This window comes from Tursiops truncatus, chromosome 16 (assembly GCF_011762595.2).
Source record: "Tursiops truncatus isolate mTurTru1 chromosome 16, mTurTru1.mat.Y, whole genome shotgun sequence".
Classification (NCBI taxonomy): domain Eukaryota; kingdom Metazoa; phylum Chordata; class Mammalia; order Artiodactyla; family Delphinidae; genus Tursiops; species Tursiops truncatus.
This window is the reverse complement of record NC_047049.1, coordinates 69,480,105-69,501,474: the sequence shown is the minus strand read 5'-3', so window position 1 is coordinate 69,501,474 and position 21,370 is coordinate 69,480,105. Positions and strand designations below refer to the sequence as shown.

Sequence of the window (21,370 nt, the reverse complement as noted above, 5' to 3'; positions counted from 1 at the left end):
CAGCAGAAAGAAGTGGTAAAGCACGAGCTCTGGTGCTAGGTTGCCAGGGTTCAAATACCAGCTCTAACCCTCACCAGAGAGACAGGATGTGGGCTTCCAGTCCCAGACTAATCATTTACCAGCTACACGAATAGGAACAAGTAATTTAATACCTATGTGCTCTGGTTTACCCACCTTCCATGTGGGGATGACAGTAATAATAGCTATTGGATTTTATATGATCATTTTTATTAAATATATTGTTTAAAGATATTAAACATATAAAGCTCTTAGAGCAGCACTGGATACAGACTAAGCATGGTATTCCACCACAAGTTAAGTATTATTTTTTACCACGTAACCTTGAGACTCTTGCAACTTCCCTTGCCTGCCATTCTTCAGCTTATAATATCGTGGTAATGACAGTATCTACCTCATGGTGGTGTCGTAAAGACTAAGTAACTCGTCACAACTAAAACCCTTAGAACAGTGCTTGGAACACAGCAAGAGATAAATCAATATTATCCGCTACTACTGTTAGTAGTAGTAATAGTAGTTTTATTTTTATTATGTGAACATATTTCTTAAACTCTTTGTGTTTTAATTTTATTATTATACAAAACAGGGGTAAATAATAAACTGACCTTAGCCCTAAGTAAGTCAAACTCTAACCCTCTAATACCAAATATATGTCTTTTGCATTCCCAAGTATTATTATCTGAACACACACAATATGGGAGAATGTGGGTGTTGAGAAACCTATTACTAAAGTTATCAAAAATAACTTTGGAAAAGATGGCCAGAAAATCTTTGGAGCAGACAAATTTGTATTATTAATTCAGACAGTAAAATTTACCCAGGAAGGTTAAACGCTGGAATATAAATACATCACTGAGCTTAAATGGCAAACACTCCAAATTTGTGAAGGAATTTTGGAGTCAATTTCTCCAGCATTGTCTCTGTTGTGTAATTGTCTCCCCAACTTGTCTTGCCCCATTTTCTCATGTGTAATCTGTCTTCATAAACGTCAACTGAGAAGCATGTAAGCAGACAATGGGCTCTATTCATACAGAGACAAAAGATCATTTGAAGTATAATTATAGATGTATCACTTCTCTGCTTGGAAAACTAGGAGGATAAAAGACTAGCATTTGGTAAATCAGTGCACCACAACTATTGGGTGAAAAGTAAAAATAAAATCATAAATTGCTATTTTTTTATTAAAGTGTAGTTGATTTAAAATGTGTTAATTTCTGCTGTAGAGCAAAATAACTCAGTTATACATAAATATACATTCTTTTTTATATTCTTTTCCACTACGGTTTATCCCAGGACATTGAATATAGTTCCGTGTGCTATACAATAGAACCTGTTGTTCATCCATTCTGTGTATAATAGTTTGCATCTACTAATCCCAAATGTGAGGATGACAGTAATAATAGCTATTGGATTTTATATTATAATTTTAATTAAATATATTGTTTAAATATGTTAAACATATAAAGCTCCTAGAACAGCTAAGAGCTGTTCCCACCCCGCCCCCCCACCTTGGCAACCGTAAGTCTGTTCTCTATGTCTGTGAGTCTGTTTCTGCTTCATAGATAGGTTCATTTGTGTCATACTTTAGATTCCACATATAAGTGATATCATATGGTATTTGTTTCTCTTTCTGACTTACTTCACTTAGTATGATAATCTCTAGTTGCATCCATGTCGCTGCAAATGGCATGATTTTGTTCTTTTTATGGCTGAGTAGTATTCCAGTGTACATTTGTACCACATCTTCTTTATCCATTCATCTGTCTCTGGATATTCAGGTTGTTTCCATGTCTTGGCTATTGTGAATAGTGCTGATATGAACATAGGGGCGCATGTATCTTTTTGATTATAGTTTTGTCCAGATACATGCCCAGGAGAGGGATTGCTGGATCATATGGTAATTCTGTTTTCAGTTTTCTGAGGAACCTCCAGACTGTTTTCCACAGTGGCTACACCACCTTACATTCTCACCAATAGTGCAGGAGGGCTCCCTTTTCTCCACACCCTCTCCAGCATTTGTTACTTGTAGACTTTTTAATGATGGCCATTCTGACCAGTGTGAGGTGGTACGACATTGTAGTTTAGATTTGCATTTCTCTAATAATTAGCCATGTTGAGCATCTTTTCATGTGCATATTGGCCATCTGTATGTCTTCTTTGGGGAAATGTTTACTTAGATCTTCTGCCCACTTTTTGATTGGGTTGTTTTGTTGTTGTTGAGTTGTATCGGCTATTTGTATATTTTGGAAATTAAGCCCTTGTCAGTCACATCGTTTGCAAATATTTTCTCCCATTCCATAGGTTGTCTTTTCGTTTTGTTTATGGTTTCCTTTGCTGTGAAAAAGCTTGTAAGTTTGATTGGGTCCCATTTGTTTATTTTTGTTTTTATTTCTATTACCTTGGAAGACTGACCTAAGAAAACATTGATATGATTTATGTTTTGTCTATGTTCTCTAGGAGTTTTATGGTGTCTTGTCTTATATTTAAGTTTTTAAGCCAGTCTGAGTTTATTTTGGTGCGTGGTTTGAGGGTGTATTCTCATGCATTGCTAATTTGCTTAACTGTTTCTTTTTGAAAGTGTAAATACTCCTATCGATAAGAGATAATCAGTGGATAGAGTTGCTCTAGCTTTTTAAAAAGCATCCCACAAACCTCTTCAGAGGAGCAAAAAAATTAAGGAGAGAGAGAGAAAAGGAAAGAAAGCAAGCAAATGAGCTATTAAGCTAACCTGGAAGAAATGCTTCATCAAGCAAAAAGAGCTAAACTAAAAGAACACATAGCGTAAACGTAGAAAAACTCTCCTTTGTTTGGTCAGATATTCACAGTGAAGTAGCAGTAATGCTACGGGAACATTTTACCAAGTGTGTTTTTTCTTTTCAGTAAATGATCTGTGTTCAAAAAAGACTGCAGAGAGTGATCTCCAAAGGTGTAAATAACTACTTAACTCTTCCTGGCAATTATACTGAAATTCAGACTTGTTAAAATGTTGGAGGGTGGCTGTAGCAGAATGAAATGGTCAGCAAATCCTCTCCCCAGCAAACATACATAACACTGGACAAATTGTCAAAAACGACCACTTCAGATCTCTGGAAATAAACCAAAGGCAAATAACAAATTGAGTAACATTCATTCATGAAAACCTGGTAGAACTACAGTTAAGAACAGTGAGCTTCTAAGGCATTCTTGCCCATGGGATGTTCCCTTAAACCTCCAGCTTTGCTATGTGAAGGAAAAATGGCACCAGACAGTTAAATAGGCAATGAAGACTTTATTGAAGTCTGCAGTAAGGGAGAGAGACTGAATTCACCCCCACTGAAACAAAATCAGAAGAGTTTTTGAAACACTGGGGTGAGCTAGTGGAACAGTACTAGAGGTTGTTAGAGAGGGAAGTTGGTCAATGTGATTGGGCCATCTATGTTTGCTAATTGGCACTGATATAAGTTAGGTTCCTGTCGTCCCAGAGAGACTAGGAGATGGGGGTGTTATCTTTCCTGATGATCACATTTCAAAGGGATGGCTCTCACATCCTCGAGAAAGATATTCCTACTCTGTAAAACTGGAAAGAGTCTAAGAGAAGACTTGCATCTCAAAGGGACGTAGAAAGAAATTACAGTTGCAAGTTTTCTAAAATCAGTGCTCTGAGGAAAGGGGGAGCAGAGGCTTATATTCAGGAATAAACTTTTTTAAAGTTTAATCAAGCTGAGGGGAATGTTAAGGCTGCCTTGGTCAGTCGGAGTGGTGGTTTTACCAGGGAGAGCTTAGCAATGAAAACCAGAGGCCCCTTGTGACCAGAGTATGCTGACTTGATTTGGAGTGGAGTGTGAAATCCGTGGTTAAAGGTGTGGTCAGTAAAAGTAACACATTTAGTTGGAAATGAATGGGGAAGCCCATGGCTTTCCTACTTAGAGGTTGCAGCCCCAGCTGGGGTGAGGGGCAGACTAACTTAACATTTCATGGAGAGATTCCAAAAATAAGAGAGCCATAGAAAGGCTAGATAATGTCTCCAAGTTTGCCAGACATGTGCAGGGACGATCCAAGAAGGCCCAGTAGAAATTTAAAACTGGTTGTATATGAACACTTTCTGAACTTGAATGTGCGATCCAGCTCATACACAGATCCATCAGCAGAGGGTGGAACTCAAAAGGGCTCAGAGTGTTTGATCACAAACCCTGCTCAAATCATTGGCTGACCATAGGTGTGACCCTAATAGCCATGCTAAAGACAAAAATAAGAATTAAAAAAACAAACAAAAAACAAGTCCGAGCAGAAACATCAGTGACTGCAATCCATGGGGAGATAGAGTCCTCAGATTAAGTTCAGGCAATTTATTGAGACAACAAAGATGACAAGAAGACTCCTGAGGCATGTGGGGAAGCCTGAGGATAACATATTGCTACAAAACATAATACAAAATGTTCAGTTTTCAGCAAAACAGTATGAGACATACAAAGAAACAGGAATGCATGACCCATGCTCAGGAGAAAACAACAACCATCAATTAATCAATAGAAACTGACTCTAATGGGGTCCAGATATTGGATTTAGCAGATAAAGACATCAAAGCAACTATCTTAAATATTTTCAAAGAATGAAAGAAAACTATGTTCCATAAACTAAAGAAAAATATGATGACAGGGACTCAACAAATAAATAACTGAAATAAGCAATATAAACTAAAAAGAGAATTAAACAGAAATTCTGGATTTGGAAATATGGTAACAGAAATGAAAAATTCACTAGGTGAACTCTACAGTTTGACTCTACATATGGATTTGAGATAGTGGAAGAATCAGTGACCTGGAAAATAAATCAGTGAAAACTCTCCAGTCTGAAGACTAGTAGGTAAAACAGATAGGAGAAAAATGAACAGAGTCTCAGAGACCTATGGAACACAACTAAGCATTTCTATTTGTAATAGCAGTCCCAGAAGGAAGAAAAGACAATGGATCAGAAAAAGTGAAGAAATGATGGCTGAAAATTCCTCAATTTGAGGAAAAACATTAATTTACAGATCCTAGATCAACAAAGTTGTAGTAAGGTTAAGACAAAGAGACCCATACCTAGACACATCACAGACTCCTGAAAGCCAAAGAGAAAGAGAAAATCTTGAAAACAGCAAAAGAAAAACGACTCATTTGTACAGGGTAATGACAAAACAATGGCTAACATCTCATCAGAAATAATGAAGGCCAGGAGAAAGAGGAATGATACGTATAAAATGCTGAAGTAAAAACTATGGAGCAAGAATTCTTCACACAACAAAACTATTTTTCCAAACATGAAGGAAAAATACACACATTTCTCCACAAAGATTAGGAGAATTTGTTGCTAGCACATTTGCCTTAGATGAAACAATAAAGGAAGTCTTTCAGGCTGAAAGAAAATGACACCAGAAAGTAACTCAAATCCACAAGAAGGAATAAAGAGCATCTTCAAATATGTAAGTAAATATGAGAACATATAAATATACAGTCATATCTTTTCTTCTCTTAATTTCTTAAAAAAAACAGAAGTCTATAAAACAATAATTATAAAACTGTACTGTCTGGCTTATATCATATAAAGATGTAATGTATATGACAATAATTGCAAAAAAGAGGGGGGAGGGAATTGAGCTATTAACTTGTAATAGAGTGTGAAGATCTAAAATCATACTGTATTCCCTACAGTAACCACTGTAATAAAACAATACACAAATCAATAGAGGAATTAAAATTGTTCATTAAAAATATTTTTAAAGCAGTAAATAATTAACACAAGAGCAAAAAGGAAATGAGACATTGAGAAAAACAAATAGCAAAATGGCAGATATAAATTCAACTAAATCAGGACTTCCCTGGTGGCGCAGTGGTTAAGAATCTGCCTGCCAATGCAGGGGACACGAGTTCAAGCCCTGGTCCAGGAAGATCCCACATGCCGTGGAACAACTAAGCCTGTGCACCACAACTACTGAGCCTGCGCTCTAGAGCCCACAAGCCACAACCACTGAGCCCGCATGACACAACTACTGAAGCACGTGCACCTGGAGCCCATGCTCCACAACAAGAGAAGCCACTGCAATGAGAAGCCTGTGCACCGCACAAAGAGTAGCCCCCGCTCTCCGCAAGTAGAGAAAGCCTGCACACAGCAACAAAGACCCAATGCAGCCATAAATAAATAAATAGATAGATAGATAGATAAAAAAAATTTTCAACCAAATCAATAATTACGTTAAATATTAATGGATTAAACATATTGCAAAAGCTTGGAAATTGTTCCCCCAAACTCATGGCTGCGTAGACTTCAGAATGTGATCTTATTTGGAAGTAGGGTCTTTGCAGAAGTAGTCAAGGTAAGAGAAGGTCATAATAGATTAACCTGTGTCCTAATCCAGTGAGTGGTGTCCCTATAAGAAGGAGAAAAATTGGAGACACTGACAGACACACTGGGGAGAATGCCATGTGAAGACAGAGGCAGAGATTGGAGTGATGTGTCTATAAGCTGAGGGACACCAGAACTGCCAGCAACCACCAGAAGCCACAAGAGAGCCACAAGAGGGAACAGATTCTCCCTCAGAGCCTCTAACAGAAACCAACCCTGCTGGCACATTGATTTGGACTTTCAGCCTTGAAGACTAAGAGAGTATAAATTTCTGTTGTATTGAGCCACTCAGTTTGTGGTAGTTTGTTATGGCAGCCCTGGGAAGTTAATATACACTCCAATTAAAAGACAGAGATTGTCTAACTGAGAGGAAAATGCAAGATCCAACTATATGTGGTATATAAGGAATACAGTTTAGATGTAAAGATACAGAGTTTGAAAAAGATATCCCATGTCAATAGTCATCATAAAATAGAGTGCCTGGATTCATATGAGACAAAATAGACTTTCAGACAAGAAATATTACTAGAGAAAAAGTGACATTTCATGATGAAAAACAGTTACTACATGAGGAAGAAGTTTAAAAAATTAATGTGTGTACATCTAAAAACAGAGCCTCAAAATACATGAAGCAAAAACTGACAATACTGAAGAAAGATATAGACAATTCAACAATCAGAGTTGAAGATTTCAATGCCTCACTCTCAATAATTGATAGAACAACTAGACAGAAAATCAGTAAGGATATAGAAGACTTGAACAACCCTATCAGCCAACTTGACATAACTTACATTTACAGAACACTCAACCAGACAACACATTCTTTTCAAGCCCACATGGAACATTCTCCAGGATAGGCCATATGCTAGGCCATAAGTCTCAGTATTTTAAAAGGGTTAAAATAATTTTGTATATTCTCAGACTACAACAGAATTAAAATGAACACAACAGGGAGAAATTTGGGCAATCCCCACATGGAAATTAAACAGCTTACTTCTAAACAAGTCATAGGTCAAAGGAGAACTCATAGGAGAAACTGGAAAATAATTTGAACTGTATTAAACAAAAAGATAACATATCAAAGCTTATGAGATGCAGATAAAGCAGTGCTTAGAAGGAAACATAACTTTGAATACCATATTAGAAAAGAAGAAAGGTTTCAAATCAATAGCTTCCATCTTAGGAAACTAGAAAAAAGAAGTGCAAATTAAATCCAAAGCAAGCAGAAGGAAGGAAAAATTAAACATCAGAACACAAACCAATGAAATATAAAACAGAATAATAGAGAAAATCAATGAAACCGAAAATCAGTTATTTTAAAAGACTGACTAAATTGAGAAGTCTAAGAAAAAATAGAGGAGACGCAAATGACCAAACTCAGAATGAAAAGTTGGGGAGGGACATAATAAGTGACCCTATAGAAATTGACACAAGTATAAAGGAATAATATTATGGACAACTTTATATAAAAAATAAAATTAGATAAAATGTAAGAATTCCTAGAAAGAAAAATATAATCAAAACTGACCCAAGAGGAAATAGAATAACTGAATAGACTTATGAGAAATAATGATATTGAATTAGTAATAAAATATCTTCCCATAAAAAAACCCTAGGCTTAGATAGCTTCCTAAGTGGATTCTATAAAATATTTAAAGATATTTAAATATAACGTCAGTCTTATACAAAGTCTTTCAGAAAATAAAGAAGGAATGCTTCCTGAGGTATTCATTGAAGGATATTACCCTGATACCAAAGCCAGGAAAAATATCATTTGAAAATATTACTAAAAATCAGTATGCTCTATGAGTATAGATGTAAAAATTATTAACAAAACGTTAGCAAACCAAATTCAGCAACATATAGAAAGGATTATACACCAGAACCAAGTGATATTTATCCCAGGAAGTCAAGGTTGATTTAACATCTGAAAATTAGTTAATGTAATACACCACATTAATAGAATAAAAGATAGCCACCACACAATGATCATAAGAAAAACAGAAAAACATTTAATAACATTCAGTGTCCATAGAAAAAGAGAGAGAGAGAAAAGAAAGAACTCTCAGTAACCTAGATGGGGATTTCCTCCAACTGATCAAGGGCATCTATTAAAAATATCTGTGCAAAATCTATAGCTAACATCATCCTTAATAGTGAAAGACAGAATGCTTATCCTTTGAGATTGAAAGGTCCACTCTTATACTTCTGTTGAACATTGTACAAGAAATTCTAGCTGGTGCAATAAGACAAGAAAAAGAAATAAAAGGCATACGGATTAGAAAGAATCAAAAATATCTTTGCTTTCAAATGACATTATCCCATATGTAGAAATCCCTAAGGAGTCTACAAAACTAGTAAGCAAGTTTAGCATGGTTTCTGGGTACAAGATTGTCACACAAAAGTCAATTGTATTTCTACATAGTGGTAATAAAAAACATGAAAATGATACTAAGAAATTAAGAAAATGATTCTATCAAAAAGAAAAATATTTAGGAATAAATTTAGGAAAAGTGGTGCAAGACCTATACATTGAAAATTACAAAACTTTGCTGAGAGAAATTAAGGAACATCTGAATAAAAGATGAGATAGTTTATGTTCGTGAATTGAAAGACTTAATATTATTAAGATGCCACTTCTTCACAAATTGATGCTTAGATTTAATACAATCCTTATCAAAACTCCAGCAGGATTTTTTTTGTAGAATTTGACAAGCTAATTATAAAACTTACATGGAAATGCAAAGGAGCTAGAAAAATCAGAACAATTTTTGAAAAAAGAATAACGTTAGAGGGCTTACAGTATCCAGTTTCAAAACTTACCATAAAATTCCAGTAATCTCAATAACGTAGTACTGGCATAAGATAGACACACAGAGCAATGAAACACAATAGAAAGTCCAGAAAAACTCCTTACATATGTGGTCAATTGATTTTTGACAAAGATACCAAGGCAATTTAATAGGGAAAGGATAGTCTTTTCAACAAATGGTGCTGAGACAGTTGGTCCTAGCTGGGACAAAAAATACTGCTGGGATAATGCCAAAACACAAAATGAAACAGGACAAAACATGAACTTAGACCCTTACCTCATGATACACAAAAATTAAGTGAAAACATTACACTGGAAAATATTTCTAATTTTTGATGGGGAGAATATTTCTTAGAATCTATTATTGCCAAAGCACTACAGAGAAGAAAAAATGATACATGGGATTTTATCAAATTCAAAAAAATTGTTATTCAAATGACAACATTAAAAAATGATATACTGGGAGAAAATATTTACATTATGTATCTAATACCAGACTTGTATCCAGAATATATAAAGAACTCTTACAACTCAATAAAAATTAATCCAATGAAAAATGGGCAAAAATTTGAACAGATACTTCACCAAGGAAGATATATGAATGCTAATCAGCACATGGAAAGATGCTACACGTCGTTATTAAATTTATCCTTCATGATTGTCTTTTTGAGGCCAAAGAGGAAAGCTACACTACAGTGAGAAGGATTTAATATTTCCTTTGAAGAGATGGAAATTTGCAGTGTTAATTCTTGCAGTATAGATGGGGCCTGAGATGAAATCAGAACTTGGGAGGTGGGCCTTAGGAGGGAATTAAAAACTCTCAGTTCTCTCTGGGCCTTGATTTTGGAGTCTTTGGGTCATGATGGAGACATGCATGAGTCTAGTGGAGACCACAGAAGGTCACTGACACAATGCAGTTATATTAAAAATAAAATGATTTCATCTGAGATCATGAAACCTGAAAAGAAACTTAAAAACAATAACCTGGGCAGAGTTTATTCAGTTCTATTCTCAGGACATGGTATAAGTTTAAAATGAGAAAAAACTATTTATAAAACACTCAGATTAATGTATCGGTGGGTGAAGAAATTGCTGAACTGAAATTACCTGGGTTGGGATAGGATTGTGTGTCCTTTATTTCATCAGTTGCTCACCATTTGCTCCCCAGTCTCCACTAGCACTAGCACACTACCTGGCCCACACTAGACGATCAGTCAAGAGTTGGTGCATGAATGATCCCTCGTAATTTTCAAGGTATTTCCCCCCCCGGGTGATTGACATTTTAATCATTAACTTATTTAATATTCAGCATCTGTTGGGAAACACTGATCTATAAAATGCCTCTTGGTGTCACTTGCGGATGGGCCTCATAAACAGGCCATTAAGGTAGCTGAGTTTGGCGTTTCTCACATTTTTATAACCAGCCCCTCAAAACATATTCCTCCTGAACCCCCTCTCCTACCCTATTTCCCATGCATCTCACTAGATATTTGGCATTTATATGTCTACTTCTATTTAGGTAGAATTAATCATCCTTATATTGTCATGTCCATATCACTGTGCCTGTAGTTATTTATTGTTTTTATGTGCTCGGTCATGATTTCTTCATGATTTTCTTGTAACCTCATTGTACTGTAAGTATTCTGATGTATCTGAAAATGTGTTATACCATGTGAAGCACTGACCAAATATTTGGTATTAAAGCTACAAAGCTAAAGTCAACATTCTGAGGACAATGGGTCAACTTAGATTGGATTCTTTTTAAAATTCGACGTCTACTTACGGTATAAGAAAACTTAGTAGAAATGGAACAGGAAATGATCATGTGAAGGTAAGCTATGATTACAGATACACTTTGTACTGCAACTGGGGTATTAAGTTCACTCAGCAAGTTAGTGTATTTTGCTCAGCTTTATGTTTCGTTGTTTGAGAAGCACAGCATAAAATGTAGAATTAAAAGCCAGCCTCACTGCAATTTATTTTTATAGCATAGTGCAAAACAACCAAAGCTGAAAGTACATTAGGCACTGAGACTTAAATCCCTAAAGGTAAGAAAGTAGTTCCATAAGCAGCTGTGATCAGGGGTTCTGAGTTTATTTGCTTGTGGCAAAAATAAAAGTACCAACTCAGTAAGTTTTAATTTATAGGCATCTACACCAGATAGCCTTTGGGCACTTCGAACAAAACTGACTAAAAATAGAATTTAGTAAAATAAAACCTAATCTGCCCCATTCTGCATTCACGTCAGGGAGTATAAATTCCCCAACTGGCTAGAGGAGTGATTTCTCCATGTCACCTCTAGGTTCTTCCCTGGAATGGTAGCTTTGCTCTGCTCTAGAAGAGACCCTTATGATTGGCTACATTCCTGGACACTTGAGCATGTGAAAGGGAAGCTAGGGATGGTCATTCCACCCTCAGAAGGTTTTCGGATAACCACGGCTTCACCTAATCTGTGGTCATGCAAACAGTCAGAGCTTCTCTGTTCTTACCCATGGGTAATATTATTTGCCCCTTTTCTCTAGCAGCAACATCCTTGACATATTCATATATAAAGTTTTTATAGATATATGGTAATACATATGTATGTATATACATACATATGTATATATGTGTGTGTGTGTTAGGGGGCTGGTACCTAACATGTACCCGAACAGCAACAAATTCTATGATTCTAGCACTGGATATATGATCTCCTGAAAATCCTTATTCATGCAGAATATAAATAATAGAACAAAAAGACAGGTGTGTGGGCCTGACCTTGAAAAGAAGGTCTTTTCGTTGCAGGGCCTTCTTACCTCACACTTTCTTCTTCCAGGGTCTCACTTGTGAATTCCAGTATGTCAGCAGCTGTCCCCACAAACATAAGGAGAAGTTGAGAGAGTTGATCCCGAGTAATCCCGCCTCCAATGGGTAGAAGCCATCTTCCAATTATTAGCATTAGCAGGAATGTCTGATGGAGTCCCAAAGTCCAAACTTTCTCGCATACTGTAGATAAGTTATTTACAAAAACTTTGGCCTGTTTAAGAGAAATGTCATACAGACAGAAGGATTATGAACTACCACCTTAGAGAGAGAGGCTTTCTTCACCATGGCTGTCAGTCAATAGTTAGCTTTTGTGGAAGGTCATTTTCAGAAAATGATTCTTCACTTAATAAAGAAAGCAAAACTCTTTTCAACTGAACACGCTAAAAAAAAAAAAAAAAAGGCTACTGTGGTCCTTAAAATGGGGTAGCCTGATAACTGAAAGTAATTTAAACCTTTCACTTACTAGGGGCATTGTACTATATGATATTTTAAAAACCAATTTTGGAATGTTTTATAGATAATTTCTCATTTATCATTTCATCAGTCTCTGTAACCAGTATAACACATAGCAACATTTTAAAAATTCCGTATTAAAATTTAAAAATTCCTGTATTTTTCTTTTATAGATTTCAAATCGGAATTTACTAATCTGGTAATATTTTTAGCATGGTACAAATCTTTCTTTTGATTTTTATTGCTATAAAACACTATATCAGGGCTTCTCTGGTGGTGCAGTGGTTGAGAATCTGCCTGCTAATGCAGGGGACACGGGTTCGAGCCCTGGTCTGGGAGGATCCCACATGCCGCGGAGCAACTAGGCCTGTGAGCCACAACTACTGAGCCTGCGCGTCTGGAGCCTGTGCTCCGCAACAAGAGAGGCCATGACAGTGAGAGGCCCGCCCACTGCGATGAAGAGTGGCCCCCGCTTGCCACAACTAGAGAAAGCCCTCGCACAGAAACGAAGACCCAACACAGCAAAAATAAATAAAATAAATTAATAAACTCCTACCCCCAACATCTTCTTAAAAAACAAAACCAAAAAAACCCCCACTATATCAAAGGAGAAAATATATAATAGTGTTTATTCATTACCTAAAAGTAAAGAAAGAGAATAACTATAAGGTTATTTTTACTCTGAACATTTAACATATTATTCAAAAATTCATAAGCTAGCAAATTTTATTCTGCCCCTATTCTTGGACTCTGAGAAAAATTTACAACCCATTCATGTATTCTGGATGCCATCTCTTGCCCACTTAACTTCCAAATAACTTTTAAAGTATATTATTGGCCCTATCAGTTATGATCTCTAAAGACGACAAGGGTGTAGATCTTAAGTGGATTGGATAGTGATTCCAACTGATGTATACAAGTGACTTAACTATATCTGTGCAAAATTTATTTACCCCTCTTGATCACGTGCCGATGTCAAGTGTAAAGGTTAAGGGAGGATAAAAGACAAGGCAGGATGCTAACCTGATTGAAGCCGTGAGTGAAGATCAGTAATCTTTCATTTGCACACTTCTTTGAGACTTCTCATACATTTTATTTAATTCTTGGAGGAAGCATACTAGCAGTGTTAATATTTTCAATTGTCAGATGATAAACTGAGAGACAGTGAGATTGATTTGTTCAAAGTGATCTGGGTAAGCTGTGATTGAAGCTTGAAGTAGCTCTGTTCAACCTCACAGAATCTGTAGCCTGTCTTATTGTTGAAAACATGGTTCAGTGGTAGGGGCCTTGGCCTTGAGTCTCTCCAGTATATCATTTTCTAATAGGTCATGGTTAGTTTGCCAAATATCAAGCATGAGAAGAACAAACAAGCGATTCTATTTTGGCTGGAAACCTTCCCTGATTTATTAACATAAACACCTAAAAAATATATAGGGCAGATCCCAGTCTTTCCATTATATCATTCCTTCACAAATGTATGTATCTCTCTTTGTACATAGACTGATCTAAGTGTTAAAGGTTCCTTAATACTGCAGGTTAAATATATTTATTAATGTATATAAGATATATATGCCTATTATGCAAGTGAAATATGTTTAATAGTATTTTTAAATACAATTATCTTGTGAATTCCTGAGCCAAACAATTGGCAAATTTCCCTAGGAAAGAATGAGCTGAAAGGTATGGAGTATGTTATCCTCACCAAGTGAAAAGGTGATCTGCTAGATCCTTTAATATACAGTGAGAAAGCTCTCACCGTTTCAATGAGATCATCCGCTCTGTTGGTTTGTTCAGTTGACAACAGAGTTTGATTGAAGTCTTCTTTGGTGCTGGTGTTCTTTGACATTCCTTCAGATTGGCTACTGCAATACTAAGAAGTGTTTTAAAAAGCAGTATGTCAAAAAATATCACAGTAGGTAGAGTTTAAGATGGCTTCAATGTGTCTAAGAGGTTATGAGCAAATATGTGACGTTTCATAGTATGCATAAACATTTCTGAAAATCAGAATATAGGCTTGAGATAGAAAACCAGTTTTCAGCTAATATGAGAAAAGAGTCAACTATACATGTCTTATTTTTCCACAAGTCTATGAGGATGTAGATGCTCTGAGTTCATTGTGGAGAGCTATAGAATCTATGGATCGATCACTGTGTTCCCTTCCTTGAACCCTGGATCAATTATAAAACAAACCAACAACCAATGAAAGCATGTATGATCCTGGTCAAAGCATTCATTCTAAGATTTTGTTTCTCGTCCAGAGGCCTCTTCATCTAAAATACCATTTTGCTAATATAGATAATTCAGTTACTTTCAATCATGCCTGTTAAGCACTGTAGCAACCCCCCCAAAATAATAATAAATTAACATATTCACCCACCAACATATACATCTTGTGTCACTTTAGAAGTCAGTTTAGGTTTATAAAAAATTTAGCAATAGACCTAAAATAAATGGCACTTTTCCCCCTTCTTGTTCTTTCATTTTGCATGCAAATTTCTACAAGTGAACTGTGGATGATTTTTATCCAGCCAGATGCTGGGACTCTGAGGTACAGAAAGAGAAGAAAAAAGTACATAAGAGAGGAAAGGGGTGGCACTTGAAAATGTAACTGTAGCCAATGATTATTTCACAAATGGGTAAAAAAAAAAAAAAAAAAAAATATATATATATATATATATATATGGTTGTTCTTTTTAAAAACATCTGCAGAGCAAACGTACTTTTGAAACACATACACATACACACACACATGCACAAACACACACACACACACGCACAAACACACACACACGCACAAACACACACACATGCACACACACGCACAAACACACACATGCACACACATGCACAAACACACACATGCACACACGCACAAACACACACACACATGATCACACACACACATGATCACACACACACATGATCACACATTTGGATTTAGAGAGAAATTATTATTTTTTAAATGCTAACATTGTGAGAAGTGTATTTTTCTTAGTTATTCTGGATACTTCATCGATCATTCTATGAGCTACTTGGAAAAGTAGGAAAGAAAGTCTGTCAAGAAGCTATTTTTTTCCTCCCTTCCATCAAGACAACTAGTGTTACAGGTGAAATGACAAGAATAATTAAGAAAAATGGCCATGTGCCGTAACTCTAAGAGCAAAAATGCAGTTGTTTGTACCCTTTGTTTTTGTACAGCTAAGGCTCCGAGAAAAGATAATAAAGATAACAAATTAAATCTTTGAGCAACAAATCCTCATTGCAGAGGAGTTTGGTGACTCTATCTAAGAACCTCATGTTCAATAGGAAACAAATTTGACCACTTCTCTTACAGGCATGAAAAGCAGATTGTATATTTAAAATGGTGACCCTGATGTTTTTTTACATTCTTATCACTGAAAATCCATAGACATCTTGTTATTTTTAAAACATCGTCATCTATACTGCAGCATAAGATAACTTGATAGCAAATAGTTTTGTAGTTCGTGTTATGGTATAAAGACCTGAGTCCCTCTTTATTCTTAGAACTCTATTTGTTATAAATTGATACGACTTTCCTTTAAGTGGCAGCTGCCTTAGGACTGCAAAGAACAGTGGTTTAACTCCTAAGACCTAACCTGACTTATATTGTTTTTATGGTAATATTGTTTACATTCAGCATTGTGTAAGTGAGTGGCGTGCACGACCTGGGTGCCAACAAGTCACTTTTTCGTGGGCTCTGTCTTAAAAGTTTTAATAGCTTAGAAAGTACTCCGTTGGGTCAACCAGACTGTGACACCATCAAGACCAGAAAATTTCCTTTGCTTGAATTGTGCCACTTCATAAATAGACTTGACTAAGAGTTAAGGTCATAACTGTTGTCATAAGCATTTTGTTTCCATTCAGGTAGACCCAGCCAGATTCAGAAATGAAGGTACAGAATTGATCATCTAGGAGAAATGTTTTCATGAAATAGGTCAGCATGTTTTTCAAATGCCAAGTCATAGGTTAGAGCATTTAGGGTATAGAGTAAAGGGAAAATGTGAAAGGAAATTAAATGATCCTTTCCCATCATGAAAAATCCAGATGATTTTGATGCAAATTCCTGGAACACACAGAACACATAATTGAGAAAGGCAGTGTGGTTTAATGCACTAGGGCTCAAGACTCAGGTTCTAAGCCCCAGAACTGTGGTTGATTAGCTGTGTGGCCTTGGGAAAATTACTTAACCCTTCTTAGTCTCAGGGTCCTCTTCTATAAAATAGAAATCCATATACCATGTTGCTGGGTGTATACATGAGAAAATGTATCTGAAAATACTTCGAAATGAAGGGACTATATGAAAAAAGTGATTATTATCATAACCAAAATTTCCTACATGAATGGACTAAGAATTTCTCTACCTCCCTTTATTCTGCCATTTCTTATTTCTTTAAACGCAATGCCAATACTTTTTTGTCTCTCTCTCTCTTTTTTCTACTTCTGTCTCTGCCCAGCCTGCCCAATTCAATCACTGGGCATTCGTTTTAATTCTCAGTGTCAAAATGAGTCAAATCCATTACTGCTAAAGGTCCAATTTCTTTTGTAGTATGAAAATTAAAGAGGTACTTCCCAGGGCTCAAAAATCTCTTTTTTCTTAAAAAGAGAGCTTTTGGTTGCATGCTATTTGTTGTAATAGGATTGGACCTGTATATCAATTAACTGTGCAAAGCATTTATATTATAAAAGCATTTGGGGAAATGAATTGTTATTGTGGATGATAGCCACGTCATAGAATTAGATGTGAAGGAAAAAAATGATTCAAATCACCAGAGCTTATTTTCATATCCTTGAAAGCAGTAAGTAGTAAGGAAATTGAAACAGTCCCCTAATCCTTATGGTACAGTTTTTAAAAGCTATAATAACTTGAACCAACCAATGTACTGTGACAAAAATACTTTTGCTACAAACATATAGAGTCTTTGACTTCAGTGTTTTTTAAACAGGAGATTTAGGCAGACAAATGTTTTCTTCATGCCTACATCATTGGTACATGCTTGTGGAATTCAGAAATAGTCTACAGAACTAAATTCCCATCTGTGTGCCTAAAATTTGGAGCAAGCATTTTCCAGATAAGGTTTGAATATCTGAAACATATATAAGAGGCTTAACTTTGCTATGAAATGACCAACTGTAGCAAAGAAATCTGTGAAACAGTCTCACAGATTTTACCAGTAAATGTCCTAAAATAATATTATAACTACTGTAAAACATATGAACCTGTAACCTGCACCCTGAAGATGTGATGTCCAGGCTGCAGTCTGATGGACTTCGCCAACTGGCACCCCCAGTGTTGTACAGGAGCATTTACAACAATCAATGACCAAATCCAGCCTAGAGCCTGCTACCTAGGGTTGCCCAGGCAAGAAGCAGCTCACTTAAAAATCAGTACCTCCCTCTGTATCTCCCTAATATAGATTAGGGACTCTTATTGGAACCCACTGTTTGTTTTCTAGGTCAGTGTGGTCTTAAAACAGAGAGCCCACCCTTCCTGACGGTGGGTCCCCTGGCTCCTCTCCTTTACCCTTATTTCGGGTCCCTAGGGTGAAATTCCTATTTTACTGAGACAGTTCATAGGACCCTCAAAAGTGAATCTCCTGTAACCTGCAAAGCCTGTATTTTAAGACAGACTACTTCATATAGCCCCTCCAAGTTTGATTGTATTTGTATAGCTGAGTACAGATGATGGGGTTTCTTTTTTGTTTCTGTTGTCCCTAAAAATGTCATTTTATAGGATGCTAGATGACTGAGCCCTGCCCGTTCTTAACACAATAACTCGTTGAAGCGGCAAGGGTTAAAACCAGAATTGTATATCCCCATGTAAACTGTAGCATATTGGAGGGGAAGTCTTAAGAACAAGATCTCTAACCCAAATTGTTAATGAATGATGTAGTCTTAAATCTTAAATGAATGCAACATTTTCATGGGGTTTTACAGATCATGGATTCACTTCCTTTTCGCTGAGGCCTCTTACTTATTCAAATCTTGATAACTCCAGTTCCTTAGAAAAGTGCATTTCTGACAGAAATTGGATTATAATGTGAATGTAGTTTATTGCTGAGTATTCCACTTCCCTTCTTTCCAAAAGGACATACCTGGGTCTCATGGTGCATTTCAAGAAGCCATAATGATGGAACAATGCTAATGAGATATAAAAATATGGCTGGTGAAAACCTGTGAAAGAGGAAAAAAAAGATAGCTCAGCTTTTACAAAATTTTTTAAAAAGAAAACAAGTGCACATACCCTGACCACACTGAGTCAGACCATTTTATCTCAAGTGTTTATTTCTAAGGGGGAAAAAGCATTATGTGATTCCTGCCATATGGATTATAGAGAAACAAAATAACTGTAAAAGGCACTAGCAGCTGTCATTCTCACTGAATTTCTAATCCAATTAATAGATGTTAATTTTAATATAGTTTAATGGGGTACTGCCAATTAGTTTCAGGCACAAAACTGTGTATTTTGTATTTAATACATTTTACAAAAAGCAAATACAGAAATAGTAAATCTTGGATTTTTGAACATTGTACTTTCAGAAAGATTGGCTACATTTTTCAACATTAACCTGAAATTCTGAGAGCTCAAATAGTAACGTACAAAAAGACAAAAATCAGATGATATGTACTGAAGGAAATCAACTGGCTTTGTGTGTTTCTGCTAAACCTGGTACAAATAAAAATACAGGCACATCTCATTTTATTACGCTTTGCGTTATTGCACTTCACAGATACTGTATTTTTTACAAAGTGAAGGTTGCTGGCTACTCTGCGTGAAGGAAGTCTGTCTATCAGCGCAATTTCTCCAACAGTATTTGCTCATTTTGTGTCTCTGTGTCACATATTTCAAACTTTTTCATTATTATTATATTTGTTATGCTGATGTGTGATCAGTGATCATTGATGTTACTTCCAAGACTCACTGAAGGCTCAGATGATAGTTCACATTTTTTAACAATGGAGCATTTTTAAATTAAGTGTATGTGCATTGATTTTTAAAACAATGCACACTTAAAAGACTACAGTATAGTGTAAATATAACTTTTAAATGCACCGGGAAACCAAAAAATTCATGTGACTTGCTTTATTGCAGTGGTCTGGAACTGAACCTGCAGTATCTCCAAGGTATGCCTATACCAACAAACAACAGATGAAGGGTTTGGTATTTTTTTAAAGAGCTATCTATATTAATTATTTTCAGACTCAAAATTCAGAGGGCAATTCAAAGAGAGTGCTTTTGTTTGTAGTCAGACACATCAGGTTCAAATGTTAGTGTTGCCACTGACCTCTGTTTGCTTCCTAATCCACAAAATGGGAACAGTCATATACTAGCTTAGGCTGCCATAACAAAATACCACAGACTGCATGCCTTCAACAACAGAAATTTATTTTCTCACAGTTCTGGAGATCAGAAGTTCAAGATCCTCACATGTCCTTTCCTAAGTGCATACACATCACAAGGACAGAAAGAGATTTCTCTCTCTCTCTCTTTTTTTTTTTTTTTTTTTGCATCACGTGGGCCTCTCACTGCTGTGGCCTCTCCCATTGCGGAGCACAGGCTCCGGACGCGCAGGCTCAGTGGCCATGGCTCACGGGCCCAGCCACTCCACGGCATGTGGGATCTTCCCGGACCAGGGCACGAACCCGTGTCCCCTGCATTGGCAGGCGGACTCCCAACCACTGCGCCACCAGGGAAGCCCCTTTTTTTTTTTTTAATTTATCTTTTGGGTGCATTGGGTCTTCGTTGCTGCATGCGGGCTTTCTCTAGTTGCTATGAGCGGGGGCCACTCTTCGTTTTGGTGCGCAGGCTTCTCATGGCAGTGGCTTCTCTTGTTGCAGAGCATGGGCTGTAGGAGTGTGGGCTTCAGTAGTTGTGGCATGCGGGCTCAGTAGTTGTGGCTCATGGGCTCTAGAGCCCAGGCTCAGTAGTTGTGGTGCACCAACTTAGTTCCTCCGTGGCATGTGGGATCTTCCCGGACCAGGGCTCGAACCCGTGTCCCCTGTATTGTGGCATGTGAGATCTTCCCGGACCAGGGCTCGAACCTGTGTCCCCTGTATTGCGGCATGTGAGATCTTCCCGGACCAGGGCTCGAACCCGTGTCCCCTGTATTGGTGGGTGGATCCTTAATCACTGCGTCACCAGGGAAGGCCCTCTCTTCTCTTCTTATGAGGCCACTAATCTTATTATTTTAGAACCCTACCCTTATGAACCTCATTTAACCTTACTGACTTCCTAAAAGCTCTGTCTCTAAATACAGTTACATTGGGGGTTAGGGCTTCAACATATGAATTTGGGGAGAACACAGTTCAGTCCGTAGCTGTCACATTTATCTCACAGGAATTTTTATTATACAGTCGACCCTTAAACAACGTGGAGGTTAGGATCACTGACCTTCTGCATAGTTGAAAATCCACATATAACTCTGTAGTTGGTCCTCTGTATCCACAGTTCCACATCCACAGATTCAAACAACATGGGACATGTAGTACTATAGTATGTATTTCTTGAAAATAATATGTGTATAAGTGGACTTGCACAGTTCCAACCCATACTGTTCAGGGGTCAACTGTACTTTCTATAAAGCAGCGCCTGGCAGAGTTGGGCATTCAATAACAAGTAGCTACTATTAATATAATTATGGGACATTGTGCAATGAAAACATGTCCTTAAAAATTTGAAAGAAGATGAAAATTACATACTTTCCAAATTTATTTCTTCCAATTTCATTTAATTTAGATTGGAATCTTGCTTTATGAATCATCTTAAAGTCAAAATTGTAAGTCAATGTAATTTTATTAAAATACTTTTAGTACACATATGTGATGGTTTAAAGTGACCTGAAAAATAGAAATGTTAATTGCTCAAAAATAGAATTGTTTGAGATGAAATGCTACTAAATTCAT

The 21,370-nt window shown here is 36.6% G+C and overlaps 1 protein-coding gene across 2 annotated transcripts in view; it reads right to left on the bottom strand.

Moving 5' to 3' along the window:
- TMEM26 (transmembrane protein 26) overlaps nt 1-21,370 on the bottom strand; it is a 47,275-nt gene that overhangs the window by 9,553 nt on the left and 16,352 nt on the right. Inside the window, exons 2-4 of one of the 2 annotated variants that reach the window (XM_019935855.2) lie at nt 18,562-18,640; nt 14,205-14,318; nt 11,986-12,206 (exon numbers count right to left, since the gene is read on the bottom strand). In XM_019935855.2, coding sequence (XP_019791414.1) covers nt 11,986-12,206; nt 14,205-14,318; nt 18,562-18,640 — 414 coding nt within the window. The remainder of the gene's footprint in view (nt 1-11,985; nt 12,207-14,204; nt 14,319-18,561; nt 18,641-21,370) is intronic. The other variant, XM_073793564.1, reaches the window with a different exon arrangement.